The following is a 20,137-nucleotide window of genomic DNA, read 5'->3' on the forward strand; positions in this document are numbered from 1 at the left end:
GAGAAGGAAGAGCAGTAGGGAATGTCAGAGAGGCCCACAAAAGTCCCAGGAGGAAGTAAATCACCCTGAAAACTGCTCCAGGCAGAGGGAGCCAAGACTAAATGGTACCCTCAGTTCTCCTGTCCCCCATTCCCTCTTCAATTCAGATGCAGACTCTGGATTGAGCCTTTCTGAAACTAAAAGTGACCAAAGAACTTTTTTATTATCCTAGTGCCAAAAAACGAAAGGGCCTGCCACGATTGCTCAACTAGTCCACACAGCATGTTTAAACAGGCAGGGTAGGGAGGGGGAGGTAGGAAATAAATCTCTTTACTGATTGCCCATGATTACTCAATGGCAGACTGTTTGCTTGTTGTCTGTCACGTACACACACAACTCCAAGAGCCAGGAGAGCAGGTACCTTGACTCTTTGTTTCATTGCTTGTTGGTTCACAAGCTCTTCACTAGCTTCCCAGGTGAAATCTGAAACCAACCCCCATACGCAGAGGGCCAAAAAAGGTCAAAGAAAGAGGCAGGCCACTCCAGATTGGTAGGTGGCATGTTTAATAAGCAAGAAAACTTACATGTTAGGCTTGTCTCATATGGCTGCAAGACAAATAGATCTCTGCACCTGCCCACCAAGTGTTAAAAGGTTTTAGAGACGCCAAAGCTGGGTCCTGTCACGTATACAGCCCAGATGGTCTCAATACCATATCACTATCTCAAGGCTCTGTCCTTGAGGCAGCCTCTGAGCAGGGCAGGCAGGCGGAACCCACATTCCGAGGAAAGGGGGAGGGGGTGAGAAGCCTCTGATTGCTAAAGTCCAACTCACAGGTCAACGTGTGGTCACGCCTTCTCAAGTATATTCCCCAACGCTGCTGTAGCCTAAGCCCAGAGCACCCTGTGGCCTAGGCACTCAGTAAAGACTTGTTGAGTGAACACGTACTCTCTAACACAGAAAGAGCAAGAGATGATCAGCATTGTCACTGTTTTAAGTCCCTAAGTTTTGGGATGCTCTATGTGTAGCAAGAGATAACTGTACCCAAGCCATTCCCCACCCATAAGGCTGAGAACCTCCTGGCCTTTTAATACTCCATCAGGCTACATGTGGTCTTGGAGGCACTTCTGCCAGGCTGCCCTGCTTTCATCTGTTCTAACCTCAGAGAAACACAGAGTTATATGAGGGTCCCAGCATGGAGGATACTCTCTGAAGAGAAGGAAAGAAAGTTAGACATGAAAACTGCAAAGAAAATAAGGGATCTGATTTCATTTCAAAACACATTTCTTCATTTGCATTGTTCATCAGCTTGCAGGACATCAGGGCAGCAGAGTACAGACGTAACAGAAGCAAAAGAAGCAGCAGTGGTACGCTAAGTAGGAGATGCACAATGAACTACTGAAATGCAGGGAAAATATGAGTGTTACTCATATTAATTTTGTCTCCTTTAAATGTTCACATGCTTTATAGTGTACAGTATATCAATGCATAATTTATAATTTTAAAGTATACACATAGTCAAGAGTTTGCTCAATTTTTTTTTACTGATAGGTAAGGTTATACAATCAAAGAGGCCATAGAAGAAAGGCTGGGTCTACAAGAAACTGGGCCCTTTCAGGCTGGGAGCCCTGGGTCCACACGAAGCGTGTTACAATACCCATCCACTGACAAAGCATTCCTTTCCTGGGTTTTTCCGCTCCACTACCTTGTGGGTGCAGGTCTCCTTGATGAAGATTTTCTGGCACTTGACTGTGTCATAACCCTTGGGGACAGCAAGCCTGCCATGGAGACAAGAGCAAGGTTTGTTAGAAGGGAAAGGATGCCCAGCTTCCCCAGGGCCAGCTCTGTGCTGGAAGCAGTCCACACTCCAGCTGTCTAGAATGCTCCTCACCAACTTAAGGTCACCTTTTAGCTGGCAAGCCCACAGTGCTGCCTTTGGGAAGCTGGACCTGAACAAATAAAACCTGGCTATGAACACATAGACTATCCTACATACACAGAAGGACAGCTGGAAGCTCTGACAGGCCCAGAGGTAGGTGGCTGCTCTGGAGCCAAGCAGCTTGTTCCACCCTGACTCTTCTTGCCCTATCTGCTCTGGAAGTGGCCAGCAGTGCTGCTACTTAAATGTGGATAGGGGATGATTGTCCCAACCCTGGCACAGAGGCTGGTTAGAATAGGAGCTGACTCAGCCAGCAGAAATAATCACTCCAGGCCAGGGTCATGGGGCCCAGGAAAAAGCTGATGGAAAGTAGAGGCCATCTCCCCAGGAAAATCCACCCATACATTCAAGGGTGCAAACAATTTCAAGGACCATTGCCCTCTTGGAATGCATTCATAGCCCCAGATTTAAATTTCTGCTCCCCAAAGTGTACATAGAAGCAGCCTATCCCCATGGTCTTTGTTATAATGATTTCTCCAAAAAGGTGACCCTTGACTTATTTTAACAAAAAAGGACATTTCAGTCCTCTTTCCAAAAGATAATCTGGGAACCAAATTGAGAACTAGAAAGAGAATTTCCCAGGGCACCAGGGGTAGGGGCATTTAGCACTGGGAATGTGAGGGCAGCCTGGGCCTGGAACTCTGCTCTCAGCTTGACTGGCACTGGGCAGCTCAAGATCTGGACAGCAGCCCCTAGAGAGTGCAATGGGTCAAAAAATCCTTCCAGAGAAAATTTAATCAAAATCTATATTTTGCCAAGACCAAAAAATATCATAAGAGAAACTTGGTAGGCTATGAGGCAATTACAGGGGAAAGGAGTTGTTTCTGAATAGGAGGGAGAAATGTGCACATTTCCTCCATGTGGAACAGTGCCAAATGGGATAGGCAACATGGAAGGAAAGAGGGAAGGGCACTTTGAGCCCCAACCGAGTGTCAGAGGTCCCAGGCTCAGGGGATACAGAAGTGACATAAAGAAGCATTAAATATTTATTGAGTTAAAGAATGTATATGCAGATTATGATTAGCACACATAATGTAGGGGGGTCACAGGGAAGGCAGTAGAGCAGAGAGAAGACAAGTAGTGACTCTATAGCATCTTACTATGCTGATGGACAGTAACTGTAATGGGGTATATGGTGGGGACTTGATGATGGGAAAAATCTAGTAACCACTATGTTGTTCATGTAATTGTATATCAATTTAATTGATAATTTAAAAAATCATCACACACACAAAAAAAGAACGTATATGCAGAATCTCATTTAATTCTCATATCCACCTGATTATCCCTATTTCCAGTGAGTAAGCTGAGACTCAGAGAGATTAAGAAATGTATCCAGGGTCACACAGCTGGTATACAAGGAAATGGAGTTTGAGACTCAGTTACTCTAACTCCAGCCTCGAGGCTCTTCCCACTTCACTCTTTTCTACACTAGGCCCATGGGAGCTCTAGAAGAGGGTCACATTGATGTCGCAGTGACGATGCAGCCCAGACCAGGGGCAGGGTGCTGAGTCTGGTGACAGGGCTGATTTGGCCACTTTGGAGATGCACTCTGATGTCAGAGAGGGATGGCTCACAAGCCCTTATCTGGTCCATTACAATCACACTCCAGAGTCACATTGACACTTAACACAAAGACAATGTCAAATTTCTGAATCCACAAAAATCAAAGTTCAGCTGTAATATCTAGTAATCCAACTAAGGCAATACCTGGGAACTTGCTTCAGGGAGCCAGCCAGTCTCCTGATATGATATCCCTCTTGTTCCATTAAGCACTTAGCACGTGTTTGGAACTTTCCTGGCACTTAAACTTCAACAGCACTTGGGTGTTCTGATTTAAGCCAAGGAGTCATTCCTTTCCTCACTGGTGATGCCATAGACTCTCTAAGCACTTGTTAAAATTCAGATACCTTAGCCCCCTATTGATTCTGATTCAGCAGATTCTGGGGTCGGGATGGCCAGGAATCTGTATGTCATTGTTTCTCAGATGAGTCCATGATCAGGCAAGTTTGGTCAACATACTTCATTTATGCTAGTGCTTCTGTCATCAAAGCCACATCTGTTCTTGCAAAACACTATAGGCCAGGGCTGAGAAGAAGATATCAGATGGATTGGCGGTGCTTGGGGTAGGGGAGTGAGTGGCTAGTATGGACATAGCTGCTAATGAAACAGGAAAGTCAGGGCCACACTGTGGGAACTCTCTGTTCTAGGCCATGTACTAGACCTTTGGTATCCACAGCAACCCAGCAGATAACATCTACACAGGTTTGGGGCTGACATGTTACACTTGAGCAGTGAAGCAACATAGAGTTTAGAGTACAAGGTACAGTACAGATCACCCTTTTTTTTCCCCTTGCCCACCCTACAGATCACCCTTCAAACTTCACATCCACTCCCTCTGTTGTGCACAGAGCCACCCCTGTTCTTACAAATCACCACAGGCCAAGGGGGAACTGAGAACTGGGTAACTTCTAGATTAGCTTCAGACAATGGAGTACCCTTTCCTGTCTTCAGTAACCTATCTGAATATATGTATTTAGTAATAAAGGTATTTATCAAGTTTCAAAAGCAAGAGGATTCAGACTGAGGTAGAGGCAACCCAAATGTCCATCAACAGATGAAGGGACAAGGAAAATATGGTCTATGCATACAATGGAACATTACTCAACCTTAAAGACAAGGAAATTCTGAGACATGCTACAACATGTATGATCCTTGAGGGCATTATACTAAAAAAAGGCAGTCACAAAAGAATAAATATGGTACAATTCCACTTATATGTGGTACCAAGAGTTGTCAGATTCATAAAGTAGAATGGTGGTTGCCAGGGGCTAGAGGAAGAGGGAATGGGGAGTTAGTGTTCAATGTGCACAGTTTCAGTTTGGGAAGATGAGAAAGTTATGAGGATGGCTGCCCAGAAATATGAATGTACTTATGCCACTGAATTTTACACTTAAAAATTCTCAAAATGGAAAATTCCATTATGTATATTTTCCCACTATAAAAAAACAAGAAAGGAGAGGGGCGGAAGATGGCGGCGTGAGTAGAGCAGCGGAAATCTCCTCCCAAAACAACATATATCTATGAAAATATAACAAAGACAACCCTTCCTAGAATAAAGATCAGAGGACACAGGACAATATCCAGACCACATCCACACCTGAGAGAACCCAGCGCCTCCCGAAGGGGGTAAGATACAAGCCCCGGCCCCGCGGGAGCCGAGCGCCCCTCCCCCCAGCTCCCGGCGGGAGAAGAGCAGGCAGAGCGGGAGGGAGACGGAGCCCAGGGCTGCCGAACACCCAGCCCCAGCCATCCGGGCCAGAGTGCAGGGCCCCCGATCCTGGGAAAACAGGGCAGCAAGAACAGTGAGCAGGCACTGGAGGCTGGGCGACAGAGGACATAAGAAAAGCGCGCGACCATTTTTTTTTTTTTTGCTTTTTTGCTGCTTTGTTTTGGCGAGCGCTTTTTGGAAGTCTTAAACGGACAGGGACCCCAATACTAGGGAAACAGGGCAGAAAGACCGGTGAGCAGAGGCCTGAGGCTGGCACCGGAGAATAAAGAAAAACGAAAGACCACCTTTTTTTTTAATTAAAAAAAATTTTTTTTTCTTGTTTTTTTTTTGGTCGTTGTTTTGTTTTGGCGGGTGCTTTTTGGAAGTCTTAAAGGGGCAGGGCGGGTCACTTAATCCAGAGGTAGGGAATCCGGGATCTCTGGGCACCCTAACCCCTGGGCTGCAGGGAGCAGGGAGGCCCCTTACGGAGATAAATAGCCTCCCAGCAGCTCCTGCTCCAACGCGACTCCACCATTTTGGAGTAGCTGCCCGAGCCAGGCCACGCCCACAGCAACAGCGGAGATTAACTCCATAGCAGCAGGGCAGGAAGCAGAAACCCTGTCTGCGCGCAGCTGCGCAGCACAAGCCACTAGAGGCCGCTGTTCTCCCAGGAGAGGAGGGCTACAAACCAACAAGAAAGGAAGACCTTCCAGCCGTCACTCGTCCCAGTTCTGCAGACTATTCCTATCACCATGAAAAGGCAAAGCTACAGGCAGACAAAGATCACAGAGACAACACCAGAGAAGGAGACAGACCTAACCAGTCTTCGTGACAAAGAATTCAAAATAAGAATCATAAACATGCTGACAGAGATGCAGAGAAATACGCAAGAAAAATGGGATGAAGTCCGGAAAGAGATCACAGATGCCAGAAAGGAGATCGCAGAAATGAAACAAACTCTGGAAGGGTTTATAAGCAGAATGGATAGAATGCAAGAGGCCATTGATGGAATTGAAATCAGAGAACAGGAACGCATAGAAGCTGACATAGAGAGAGACAAAAGGATCTCCAGGAATGAAACAATATTAAGAGAACTGTGTGACCAATCTAAAAGGAACAATATCCGTATTATAGGGGTCCCAGAAGAAGAAGAGAGAGGAAAAGAGATGGAAAGTATCTTAGAAGAAATAATTGCTGAAAACTTCCCCACACTGGGGGAGGAAGTAATCGAACAGACCACGGAAATACACAGAACCCCCAACAGAAAGGATCCAAGAAGGGCAACACCAAGACACATAATAATTAAAATGGCAAAGATCAAGGACAAGGAAAGAGTGTTAAAGGCAGCTAGAGAGAAAAAGGTCACCTATAAAGGAAAACCCATCAGGCTAACGTCAGATTTCTCAACAGAAACCCTACAGGCCAGAAGAGAATGGCATGATATATTTAATACAATGAAACAGAAGGGCCTTGAACCAAGGATACTGTATCCAGCACGACTATCATTCAAATATGACGGTGGGATTAAACAATTCCCAGACAAACAAAAGCTGAGGGAATTTGCTTTCCACAAACCACCTCTACAGAACATCTTACAGGGACTGCTCTAGATGGGAGCACTCCTAGAAGGAGCACAGCACAAAACACCCAACATATGAAGAATCGAGGAGGAGGAACAAGAAGGGAGAGAAGAAAAGAATCTCCAGACAGTGTATATAACAGCTCAATAAGCGAGCTAAGTTAGGCAGTAAGATACTAAAGAGGCTAACCTTGAACCTTTGGTAACCACGAATTTAAAGCCTGCAATGGCAATAAGTACATATCTTTCAATAGTCACCCTAAATGTTAATGGGTTGAATGCACCAATCAAAAGACACAGAATAACAGAATGGATAAAAAAGCAAGACCCATCTATATGCTGCTTACAAGAAACTCACCTCAAACCCAAAGACATGTACAGACTAAAAGTCAAGGGATGGAAAAACATATTTCAAGCAAACAACAGTGAGAAGAAAGCAGGGGTTGCAGTACTAATATCAGACAAAATAGACTTCAAAACAAAGAAAGTAACAAGAGATAAAGAAGGACACTACATAATGATAAAGGGCTCAGTCAAACAAGAGGATATTACCATTCTAAATATATATGCACCCAACACAGGAGGACCAGCATATGTGAAACAAATACTAACAGAACTAAAGGGGGATATAGACTGCAATGCATTCATTCTAGGAGACTTCAACACACCACTCACCCCAAAGGATAGATCCACTGGGCAGAAAATAAGTAAGGACACGGAAGCACTGAACAACACAGTAGAGCAGATGGACCTAATAGACATCTATAGAACTCTACATCCAAAAGCAGCGGGATATACATTCTTCTCAAGTGCACATGGAACATTCTCCAGAATAGACCACATACTAGGCCACAAAAAGAGCCTCAGAAAATTCCAAAAGTTTGAAATCCTACCAACCAACTTTTCAGACCACAAAGGCATAAAACTAGAAATAAACTGTACAAAGAAAGCAAAGAGGCTCACAAACACATGGAGGCTTAACAACACGCTCCTAAATAATCAATGGATCAATGACCAAATCAAAATGGAGATCCAGCAATATATGGAAACAAATGACAACAACAACACTAAGCCCCAACTTCTGTGGGACACAGCAAAAGCAGTCTTAAGAGGAAAGTATATAGCAATCCAAGCATATTTTAAAAAGGAACAGCAATCACAAATGAATGGTCTAATGTCACAATTATCGAAATTGGAAAAAGAAGAACAGATGAGGCCTAAGGTCAGCAGAAGGAGGGACATAATAAAGATCAGAGAAGAAATAAATAAAATTGAGAAGAATAAAACAATAGCAAAAATCAATGAAACCAAGAGCTGGTTCTTCGAGAAAATAAACAAAATCGATAAGCCTCTAGCCAGACTTATTAAGAAGAAAAGAGAGTCAACACAAATCAACAGTATCAGAAACGAGAAAGGAAAAATCACGACGGACCCCACGGAAATGCAAAGAATTATTGGAGAATACTATGAAAACCTATATGCTAACAAGCTGGGAAACCTAGGAGAAATGGACAACTTCCTAGAAAAATATAACCTTCCAAGATTGACCCAGGAAGAAACAGAAAATCTAAACAGACCAATTACCAGCAACGAAATTGAAGAGGTAATCAAAAAACTACCAAAGAACAAAACCCCCGGGCCAGATGGATTTACCTCGGAATTTTATCAGACATACAGGGAAGACATAATACCCATTCTCCTTAGAGTTTTCCAAAAAATAGAGGAGGAGGGGATACTCCCAAACTCATTCTATGAAGCTAACATCACCCTAATACCAAAACGAGGCAAAGACCCCACCAAAAAAGAAAACTACAGACCAATATCCCTGATGAACGTAGATGCAAAAATACTCAACAAAATATTAGGAAACCGAATTCAAAAATACATCAAAAGGATCATACACCATGTCCAAGTGGGATTCATTCCAGGGATGCAAGGATGGTACAACATTCGAAAGTCCATCAACATCATCCACCACATCAACAAAAAGAAAGACAAAAACCACATGATCATCTCCATAGATGCTGAAAAAGCATTTGACAAAGTTCAACATCCATTCATGTTAAAAACTCTCAGCAAAATGGGAATAGAGGGCAAGTACCTCAACATAATAAAGGCCATCTATGATAAACCCACAGCCAACATTATATTGAACAGCGAGAAGCTGAAAGCATTTCCGCTGAGATCGGGAACTAGACAGGGATGCCCACTCTCTCCACTGTTATTTAACATAGTACTGGAGGTCCTAGCTACGGCAATCAGACAAAATAAAGAAATACAAGGAATCCAGATTGGTAAAGAAGAAGTTAAACTGTCACTATTTGCAGATGACATGATACTGTACATAAAAAACCCTAAAGACTCCACCCCAAAACTACTAGAACTGATATCGGAATACAGCAAAGTTGCAGGATACAAAATCAACACACAGAAATCTGTGGCTTTCCTATACACCAACAATGAACCAACAGAAAGAGAAATCAGGAAAACAACTCCATTCACAATTGCATCAAAAAAAATAAAATACCTAGGAATAAACCTAACCAAAGAAGTGAAAGACTTATACTCTGAAAACTACAAATCACTCTTAAGAGAAATTAAAGGGGACACTAACAGATGGAAACTCATCCCATGCTCGTGGCTAGGAAGAATTAATATCATCAAAATGGCCATCCTGCCCAAAGCAATATACAGATTTGATGCAATCCCTATGAAACTACCAGCAACATTCTTCAATGAACTGGAACAAATAATTCAAAAATTCATATGGAAACACCAAAGACCCCGAATAGCCAAAGCAATCCTGAGAAAGAAGAATAAAGTAGGGGGGATCTCACTCCCCAACTTCAAGCTCTACTATAAAGCCATAGTAATCAAGACAATTTGGTACTGGCACAAGAGCAGAGCCACAGACCAATGGAACAGACTAGAGAATCCAGACATTAACCCAGACATATATGGTCAATTAATATTTGATAAAGGAGCCATGGACATACAATGGCAAAATGACAGTCTCTTCAACAGGTGGTGCTGGCAAAACTGGACAGCTACATGTAGGAGAATGAAACTGGACCATTGTCTAACCCCATATACAAAAGTAAACTCAAAATGGATCAAAGACCTGAATGTAAGCCATGAAACCATTAAACTCTTGGAAGAAAACATAGGCACAAACCTCTTAGACATAAACATGAGTGACCTCTTCTTGAACATATCTCCCCGGGCAAGGAAAACAACAGCAAAAATGAGTAAGTGGGACTATATTAAGCTGAAAAGCTTCTGTACAGCAAAAGACACCATCAATAGAACAAGAAGGATCCCTACAGTATGGGAGAATATATTTGAAAATGACACATCCGATAAAGGCTTGACGTCCAGAATATATAAGGAGCTCTCACGCCTCAACAAACAAAAAACAAATAACCCAATTAAAAAATGGGCAGAGGAACTGAACAGACAGTTCTCCAAAAAAGAAATACAGATGGCCAACAGACACATGAAAAGATGCTCCACATCGCTAATTATCAGAGAAATGCAAATTAAAACTACAATGAGGTATCACCTCACACCAGTAAGGATGGCTGCCATCCAAAAGACAAACAACAACAAATGTTGGCAAGGCTGTGGAGAAAGGGGAACCCTCCTACACTGCTGGTGGGAATGTAAGTTAGTTCAACCATTGTGGAAAGCAGTATGGAGGTACATCAAAATGCTCAAAACAGACTTACCATTTGACCCAGGAATTCCACTCCTAGGAATTTACCCTAAGAACGCAGCAATCAAGTTTGAGAAAGACAGATGCACCCCTATGTTTATTGCAGCTCTATTTACAATAGCCAAGAATTGGAAGCAACCTAAATGTCCATCAATAGATGAATGGATAAAGAAGATGTGGTACATATACACAATAGAATACTACTCAGCCATAAGAAAAGGGCAAATCCAATCATTTGCAGCAACATGGATGGAGCTGGAGGGTATTATGCTCAGTGAAACAAGCCAAGCGGAGAAAGAGAAATACCAAAAGATTTCACTTATCTGTGGAATATAAGAACAAAGGAAAAACTGAAGGAACAAAACAGCAGCAGAATCACAGAACTCAAGAATGGACTAACAGGTACCAAAGGGAAAGGGACTGGGGAGGATGGGTGGGTAGGGAGGGATAAGGGGGGGAGAAGTAGGGGGGTATTAAGATTAACGTGCATGGGGGGGTAGGAGAAAAGGGAGGGCTGTACAACACAGAGAAGGCAAGTAGTGATTCTACAACATTTTGCTATGCTGATCGACAGTGACTGTAAAGGGGTTTATAGGGGAGAGCCTAGTAAACATAATATTCGTCATGTAAGTGTAGATTAGTGATAGAAAAAAAAAAAAAGGGCAGTTCCTGTGTGGTAACCTCCAACGAGTTCTACACAAGGGTATAAAGGGCATATAAAAGTGTAGGCAAAGGGTCTGTTTGTGTTTATACAGAGGATCAAAGCCTAATTGGGCTACCCCGAAAATGAACTAAGATACGATATGAAAGAGAACTTCCAACATCAGCACTCTCTGGAAGACTCATGCCAGAAGATGATCATCAAAAAACCGCAACAAAGATCCACGCACTGCTACAGCTGTAGATGCACTCATCCCACCAGTTCCTGGACTTGCCATGGGAATGAGGAAGGAGATATCTAAGCTGGCCTGTGCATACAGTAAAACAACAAAATTGGACGGGATCTATACTGTTGGAACTCAACCAAGAATTTGGAGAAGTGCAAATTGTATCACTCCAAAGTCTTACAACTACAAACTATTTACTGTTAAAAGAACATATGGCATGTGAACAGTCCCCAGGAATGGGTTGTTTTAATTTGTCTGATTTCTCTCATACTGTTCAAGTTCAGTTGGACAATATCCACCATATCATAGATAAGTTTTCACAAATGCCTAAGGTGCCTAACTGGTTTTCTTGGTTTCACTGCAGACGGCTGGTAATTACAGATATGCTTTGGTTATGTAACTATACTCCTATTATGTTAATGTGTGTGTGCAATTTAAGTAGTAGCTTAAAACCTGTACATGCTGAAGTTACTCTACAAGAAGATATATCAAAGAAATAATCAATCTTCCCATGTTTTCTTCCGCCTGCTACTTCTATAGCTTTTCTTCTTCCTTCCTAATTACAACCCTTAAATAGAATTCGTGCCTCATATCAAATTTACCGAGTATCATAATTCTTCCAAGTGGTAAAGATACCTCAAGACAAATGCTGGGCATAGAAGCCACAGGGCATAAATATGCAAAGAAGTAAAAAGCTAACTTTTTCAAACAATAAGGCTTCTCTCTCTCTTACCAACTTCACATTTCCCTGTATGGCCCCGGAAGATGACTGGTTAGCCAGAGACGGGTAAGATTCCTCAAGGGAGGAACAACCTAAGACAGGCACAGTCGCAGGGGGGCCATCAGGTGAGAAATTGGGGATCAACAGAGGTGAGGCTTAGAACCTCACCCCCCCGTTCTGAGAGAAATCTTCTGCATACATGGATGTTTTATTGCCCTTGTCTAGCTTGGATTAACACATAGTCTACAGGCACACACCTGATCATCTACATGTGCTCTCTTACAACACTAAACTATGTTTTCTACCTTTATCTTGTATCTACCTACCACTTCAGCATTTTATTAAAAATAATAATAATAAAGAGAGAAATGTGGTATCCACATATAAATCAAGTATAAAAACCAAATGAGTATTCATATTTGAACTGACTGTTTAGAGTTCATAATGCATGAGCAAAACCGAAAGTTTCTGTGATGACTGCCCTTGTACTGTTCACTATGTAACTTATTCATTATGTAAGAATTTGTTCTACATGTAAAAACTTGTTTGTTATGCCTCAGAAGATTGGAGACTGACAAAAATTAGGATTGGGATGGATTAATGATTGTGCATTGAGCATTGACTCTCCTATACAGAATTTTATTGTCATTAACAACCATTTGATCAATAAATATGAGAGATGCCCTCACAAAAAAAAAAAAAAAAAAAAAGACAAGAAAGAAATAGGGTGAAAAATGAAATCCCCTTCAGGTAAGGATCCTGCAAGGAAGAGCTCATCAGAGAGCATCCCCAGGGCAGCGGCATCCCGGCTCTGGGCCCTGCTGGCTCCAGACTTACGTGCTGCAGCAGGTAATTCCATCTTGGCCACACTCACACTCCTGGCAGTTCTCAGTCTTCCACCGTGAGTTCAGAGGGTGTGTGACTCCATTAGGATCCTGGCACTCTGAAAGAATACATGTGGCTTGGTTAGTAGAGTCCCCACCTCGTGCAACCAGAACAAGGCTTGTAGGACACTGGGGCCGGGCCCTGCCAGCTGTACCCCTACCCACGAGGGAGAATCTTATCGACTGTAAAGGCGCCTAAGAAAGTGCTTCTGTGTTCACCCACAGATAATTCCAGTACTGTCCATTCACACCGCTGATATGTGTTCTTAGGGCAAGCTTAAGTCCATCCAGATTTTTTTTTCAGAACTGACATGTCAAGAAAAATTAAGGCTCTCCTCTTTAATCAGATAGCCATTATGAGCCTGTGGGTAGTTGAGGCCAAGTGTTTTGCTGCTGGGTTATCTCTGGACAAATGCCTCATTTCTCCACTTCCCTTTGCTTTGCTTCCCAACCCCAAATGCACATGTGCAATATCTTGGATATTTTTTTAAAAAACCTATTGTCTGATTTCAAACACAGAACAATTAAATCAGAATCTCTGAACATAGGGCCCAGGCTGCCGTATTTTGAGAAATCTCCCCAGTTTATTTAAATGTCAACCAAGGGTGGAACCGCCCACTGTAGATCCTCGGTGGTCCGGTGGTCCGGAGTGTGCTTGAGGGAGTGAGGGACTGGCAACATCAGCACCGCCTGAGGCTGTGCTTGTTAGACTTGCAGACTTGCACACTCCTTCCTGGCTTCCAGAATCAGAGCCTATCTTTAAACATGATTCCCAGAGGACTTGTATGCACATTAAACTGGGGAAGTACTGCTTTGGAATAATCAATGGTTTTCAATCCTGGGTGCATGAAGGAGTCAATGAAGCTTTAAAATGTGCAGCTCCTACCCCAGATACCGTGGTTTACCTGGTCTTGGATGGAGCCTGAGCATCAGGAAGTTTCAAAAACCCTCCAGGAAGTTCCCCTACAGCTAGAGTCAAGAACTACTCTCTTATATAAATAGCAAATTGAAGTTCCTCATATTACTCCATTTCCGTATCTGCCTTAATCCTCCTTCTCATGTAAATTCAAAGGCCTTCATCTGCCAACAGGTTACATCTGCCAGATTGCAAAAACATAATAAACAATGAAAAGCCAGGACTTACCATTAGATATATCACCTAGAGTGTTCTCTCTAGGGACAACATAGCACTGGGCGTTGCATAAAGTCACAAAGGTGGTCAAAACCACAAGGCTTCTCAGAAGGGCACTCTGTAATAGAAAGGGGTGGGGAGGACAATGAATGAATTCAGATGGTAATCACTGACTGAGTGTCCTGCACAAGGATCCCTGCTGGGCTCTGGCAGGTGGTTTAAAGAGGATCTTCTACCCTCAGGTGATCTAGCAAAAGAACAAGACCTATACATGTTACTAAAATACACTGGAGAAAGAGCTAAATAGAAGTCAAAAGTCAAAAGGTAATAATGAGAGTGTGCAGATTTAGTACAGAGGGCCTCCAGGAAACCCTGGTGGATTACTGATTTTTAGCTGCTTTGCAGAGTATGCATAATTTAAAGGATAGAAATGAGGGAGTGGAAGAGAGTTTCAGGAAGATAATAAAACACTGGTAAAGGAACAGAAACAGAAAATGCAGTAAGAGATGGAGCTTAGTTGGAGTTCGTAGACCATGAGGCTAAGAACTCCATTTCCAGATGATAAGGCCATCATTGATGGCCGCATGCACATTTCAGTTCATCTAGGCTGATACTGGATCTGCAGGACAAGGAAAAGTATCAAGTTTCTCTTGTCATCACTGTGAGATGGGCAAGCTTAAATGAATAAACTCCAACGTGGGAGTTTCCAGGAACCTTTTAAAAAGGAAGATGGGGTGAGGGTGATTGTTCTGTAAGATGTCTAAAATTAATTATGGACTGATGCTACTTGAAGCAGTGCATTACTGATATAAAAACAGACAAGTCAGGGAATAGAATAGAAAACCCAGAAAGTGTATTTGTAAATATATATAAAAGTTTGTTATAAAATCAACTTAGCCTTTGAAGTCTGTAGAGAAGGATTAGTCAAAAGTACTAGAACAAGTGGTGGGCTATTTGGGGAGGAAACAAAGTTAATTTCCTACTTCAGTTCCCACAGTGAAATAATTTCTAAAAGGATTTGAGGGTTAATTTTTTATAGTAAGATCATAAACTAATCACAGAAAGTACAAATAAACATCTATCTTATTCTAAGCATAAAAGAAAAAGAGAAGAAATAGGTTTGAATATGTAAAAGTCCTAAGTCCATAAACAAAACTAAAAAGCAATTACCAAATTTGGAGAACAATATCATTATATGAAGAGTTTCTATCATTGATGGGAAAAAGAAAAACATCCTAGTAGAAAAATGGCATTTCACACACAGAAGACACAGACCCAAACAGAAATGAGAAACAAACACATGAGAAAGTTCAGCTTACACAAGAAATATAAATTTGTAGCCAAAATAGAGCCATAATGGGATGACAAGAATAATTATTTAATTTCTAATACCCACAGGGAAATAGAGACATATATAGAAGTAAAATTAAAGTGCACAAGGACGTTTGATCTTGGAACAGTTTCTAAGGAGAGCAACTTGATAGTTATCTCCAAATTCTTCAAACTGACTATAACATTAAACTTCACCTTTTCACTTGTAAGACTTGATCCTGAGAAGAATGGTGCAGAGAAGGAGATAGACTTCTCCTCAAGGATGTTCACTGCAATATGAAAACGGAAATAGCCAAAACGCCCAAGAACAGGGCTGGTTGAGAATGTGGTGATTCAGAAAAAGAACAAAAAAACTTGATAAACTGAGGAGAGAAGAGAACATGAAATGACATGAGCAAGTGATCATTATTTGTCATTAAGTGAAATAATGCAGGTTACAAAACAGTCTGGGTGTGGTGATTCCTATGGTATAAAAAGGTACATGCAGAAGGAGATACTCAGAAAGACTGAAGGTTTGGTAACAAATTTACAAGTCATTTTTGAACTGTGGGATTATGACAGCTTTCCTCTTTGGGTTTTTCCTCTTATTTTCTGAATTGTCTACAATGAAATGCATTGGTTTTAGAACCTAAAGAAATAAATCAGTTCTTACAAGAAACCCTCAGTACATTTCACACACACCAGAACCTGAGATTGCCCTGCTCTCTGTGTTTCCTTCTTTTGCATAATCTTCAGCTTAAGGTCACAGTGAAAAATCTGAATTTTTTCCAAGAAAGAAAGGAAGAAAGGAAGGAAGGAAGGGCAAGCAAGCAAGCCTTATTGATAGTTTCTGTTCCCTTCATCCAGAAAGAGGGCCCTTGGTGGTGATCACAGTTATCTTGGAGGTCTTGTTTCATCAAGTCTGATGAACAGAGGAGTCAATGGACCAGGGTAGGTGAGAGGCACCGAACATCCAGACCCCCTGCAGCTCTGAGCAGAGGCACCCACTGAATGACTGTGGGATAGAGTCCTAACATGGTGGGGAGAGTGGAGCAAATTATTTAGTTTTGAGACAGCCAGTTGACAATACCCCAAATAGCCTGCTCCTGGCTCTCTCTCCTCCCCTTGGGTCCCCCCACTTGAGTGGGCATCAGAATGATCTTTTATCTGGTTTGCTAATAAGGAAACTGTCCCAAACTCATTGACAAGGATGGGGCCAGGGCCTTTGCATCTCACCAAGTCCCCCAGATGAGAAGCACAAGAATGATCAAAAACAGTGCAGCTTTAATGTGCATATAAATACCTGGGAAATCTTGTTAAATAAAATGCAGATTTTGCTTGATGGGACTTAAGAGTCCGCCTTTCTAGCAAGCTCCCAGGTAATGCTAGGGCTGCCAGTCAGAGTACCACCCTTGAATAGAGAGGCTCTAAATCCCCTTCCTGTCTCCATATTCTATTCTTCCACCTCCCTCCCTCCCTTCTTTGCTTCTTTTCCTACATTCAGTATACAGGACCCCCTGATAGGTGCAGGCGCAGGAAAGAGTGCAGTCATGAGGCAGACATTTGTTAGGTTTTCTAGACAATGTGGCTTCATGCCCCACCTTGGGGTGAAGCAGGCTGTCAGTGTCCCTAGAAAGTGTGACCCTTTAGGTGGGTCTTGTTCCCTGAAGGGTCTTGCCTGTGTAATCAAGAGTCAGGCTTCTTCAAGGGTCTTAAGAAGTGCAGGGGCATTGCTAGGCCTGCAGCTTACAAAGTACACTCAGAGGCTGGAGGAGGGAGGATACTACCCCACTGCTTTTCTACCATTCCCAGCTCTTTCCCAAGACCACTTCTGAGAACTGGCCTGAGGGAGGCCCAGGGTCCTTTCCCAAGCTTTCCAACCTCAGTCTATTCCTGTCTATTGGCCACTTCCTTCCTCTTCTCCTTTGCCCACCGACAGGAGCCCAGCTCATTCCCTTTTACTGCTTTAGCAAGGGACATTTTTTTTAAAAGATCAAATTTGAATTAAAGACAGAAAGGAGGCCTAGATTTGTAGATTTTCATGCAAAATTCTTTCTTAATACAACATGATACAGTGAAAAGGTTCCCAAGCTTTGCTGAATATTACAATCACCTGGGCAGCTTTTCAAACCCCCCCCTGATTCTCAGGCCTGACTGCAGACCAGTTAAATCAAAGTATCTGGGGTAGGAGTGAGGTAGTAGTAGTTTTCAAAGATCTCAGGTGATTCCACTGTACAGCCAAGTTTGGGAGCTACTGGCCTAATGATAAGGAAAAATTCTGAAATGTCTTAAATTAAGTGACATAAGGTCTGGAGAACAAGGGAAAGAGACAAGTGGTCATCAGTCAATGGCCTCAAGCCATAGCTAAACAGAAACTCCATGTTCTTGGATGAACTCATTTCAACAATCATCTAGAAGGTCACCGAAACCACGGCACCCCCTTTCATGTGACTAGTGTCTGACCATCATCAGCAACCAATCCACAAGCCTTTTCTATGGACTAACCACCTATCCTCAGATTGTCTCCCTGTCTTGCCAATGGGTTTCAGTCCTGGACAAGTTCACTATGAATTCAATGAGACCAAGGAATGACAATGGAACGTTCTTGGAGTGAAAGGGTTTATACCCAACTTTGTTCCCATGGTGGCAGGTCAATCACTAGAATCCTGTCCACTCAAAGCAAGTCTGCACACAGCAAGCCAGTCTCTGCCTCTGGGTCTCCCTACCCCTGGGCCTCTCTACCCCCGCAGCCATCTCAGTCTCTATCCTCGGCACTGCCTCCACTCCAGTCTCTGTCTCCTGCAGCCGTGCAGCTGTGCGGCCATGCCACCATGTCACCCAGAGCACTAGGCGGAACTCTTTATATAGAGTCAATAGCAATGTATTGCCCACATGTGTGTAATGAGTAAGCTGACCAGGGCCAGGCAAGAATCCTGGCCATAAGAAGCTTCACTCTATCCACACCACCACTTTGAGTTAACCCACCTTCCTTATCTGTAGCCAATGTGAATTTGAAAAACTTTTTTGCCTTAAGACCCCTTGTAAATTTGCCCTGTTTCTTGAGTGGGCAGACAAGTTGTTCTGTAACTGGCCTTGCTGCTGGTGAAGCAGAGACTGCCTGTCCCAGGACTCAGTGCCTAACTGGCTGCATCTGTAAGGACTCAATAGACCCTTTTATTTCAGAGATCCCTCAGTCTCTAGAATTTTTTATTTGTCACTAGAGAGAGGGACGCCTGGGTTCCACTCTCAGTTCTCCCACAGGCTCCTGTTAAGGCCCCTGGGGCAGCTTCTTCCCCTCCCCAGACTCAGTTTTCTTATCTGTAAAATGATACGGTGCAGTAGCTCTGAAATTACATTTGATTTCATAAAACACTCAATCAGGTCCCAAGAATTAGACACACATGAACCTAATTGAATCCAAAAATCACTAGAAGAAATAGCTTTCATCTTGCCAATTAGAAATAGTGCTAAATTCATTAAGATTTTCCCAAGCCCCCAGACTCCATTATGCACTCAACACACTGAATTGCAAGTAATCTATACTAGATTCATAATGAGGTCACATTTACCATTAAACAGTAGCCAACAGAAACACATCACATCATATTAATATAAGGACACATCCTCTTTTTCTTTTCTGGCCTTTATGTATGAAACCAGTTACCTACCATTGTGTTGAGCAGGAGTCCTTGCAGGCATGTGCAACAGGGAAAGTAACACCAAATTTATATAGGAGTGAGGAACCACATTTCTGATATCATTAGGAAAGAACATTCCAAGGTCATATTCAATGTTGACAGAAGGTTTACTATTAACAGGAAACTGTGGTATCAGGTGAGTTATTCACGTGGTCTCCCTTTGTGTGTGTCTGTGTCCTAACCTGTTTTATGAAGACACCAGTCATGTTGGATTAGGATCCACCCTAATGCTCTCTGCTTATCTTAATTACCTCTTTAAAGGCCCAATCTCCAATATAGTCCCATTCCGATATACTGGGCCTTAGAAATTCAATATATGATTTTAGGGGAACACAATTCAACCCATACATCGTTTTATCTCCAAATGTCCCCTGCTTTGCTCACTGCAGTGCCTAAAATTCCACCCTGGGTTCCCCTCTACCCAACAGAGGAAAGCTCATACCTCTTAAGTGGTTGACTCACAGAAACTCTTTAGAGCTGGCCACGGTGATCCTTTCTAGTGCCACCCTTCATCACCCCTACAGTCAGTCTTAACCACCCAGCACCACGTGGAGTAGCTCTCCTACTCCTTGAAGGGCTGCCTCTACACTCAGCAGGGACTTCATGGGCTCCTGCACACTTCTTCTCTCCCCTGCATACTTCTTCTCTCCCCTGCATATGTTTAAACCATGCAGACCGTAAGTCCCCGGAAGTCAGGGGCACATTTGTCATGGTTTGGGGCCTCTCGGTGTCTTTTGAAACACCAAATTTAAAGAATTTCCCATGGTGGGAGTCCCGTCACACCCAGGTAGCAGGTAAGATTTGCCATCTAGCATCCATGTCCCAGGCACATGACCTCAGTTCCAGTCAGACACACTGAGCAGGACTCCTTTAGAGAGGATGCACAGAGACTGCTATGAAGCAGAGTCCTGCTAGGAATGATGGTGGTGGAGGATGCAGCTCCCAGGGCACGGGTTTCTGCAGCCTGTGCGCAGGGGCAGTGGCAGGAGGGGCAGTGACCGAGACCAGTGGCAGTGGTGCTCT

At 43.0% G+C, this 20,137-nt stretch overlaps 1 protein-coding gene across 2 annotated transcripts; it reads right to left on the bottom strand.

The window, feature by feature from the left end:
• Nucleotides 1–1,502: 1,502 nt before the first annotated feature.
• MSMB (microseminoprotein beta) lies at nt 1,503–19,212 on the bottom strand. Of its 2 annotated transcripts, none has more exons than XM_036902623.2 (4): nt 19,085–19,212; nt 14,133–14,223; nt 12,927–13,032; nt 1,503–1,755 (listed from the first exon to the last, which is right to left on the bottom strand). In XM_036902623.2, the coding sequence occupies exons 1-4, from the start codon at nt 19,085–19,087 to the stop codon at nt 1,626–1,628; spliced, it is 330 nt and encodes a 109-aa protein (XP_036758518.2). In that variant the 5' UTR covers nt 19,088–19,212; the 3' UTR covers nt 1,503–1,625. The 2 variants fall into 2 exon arrangements, with proteins under 2 accessions (XP_036758518.2, XP_036758517.2); XM_036902622.2 differs by having other exon boundaries at nt 14,118–14,223.
• Nucleotides 19,213–20,137: the final 925 nt, after the last annotated feature.

This window comes from Manis pentadactyla, chromosome 8 (assembly GCF_030020395.1).
Source record: "Manis pentadactyla isolate mManPen7 chromosome 8, mManPen7.hap1, whole genome shotgun sequence".
Classification (NCBI taxonomy): domain Eukaryota; kingdom Metazoa; phylum Chordata; class Mammalia; order Pholidota; family Manidae; genus Manis; species Manis pentadactyla.

What these genes read in the sequence shown, in the direction of transcription:
- MSMB (XM_036902622.2), bottom strand. An exon ending in TCTAGGTGATATATCTAATG is followed by an intron (nt 13,033 to 14,117) that starts GTAAGTCCTGGC and finishes GTATTCTTTCAG; the next exon opens with AGTGCCAGGATCCTAATGGA. An exon ending in GGAATTACCTGCTGCAGCAC is followed by an intron (nt 1,756 to 12,926) that starts GTAAGTCTGGAG and finishes TCTCCATGGCAG; the next exon opens with GCTTGCTGTCCCCAAGGGTT.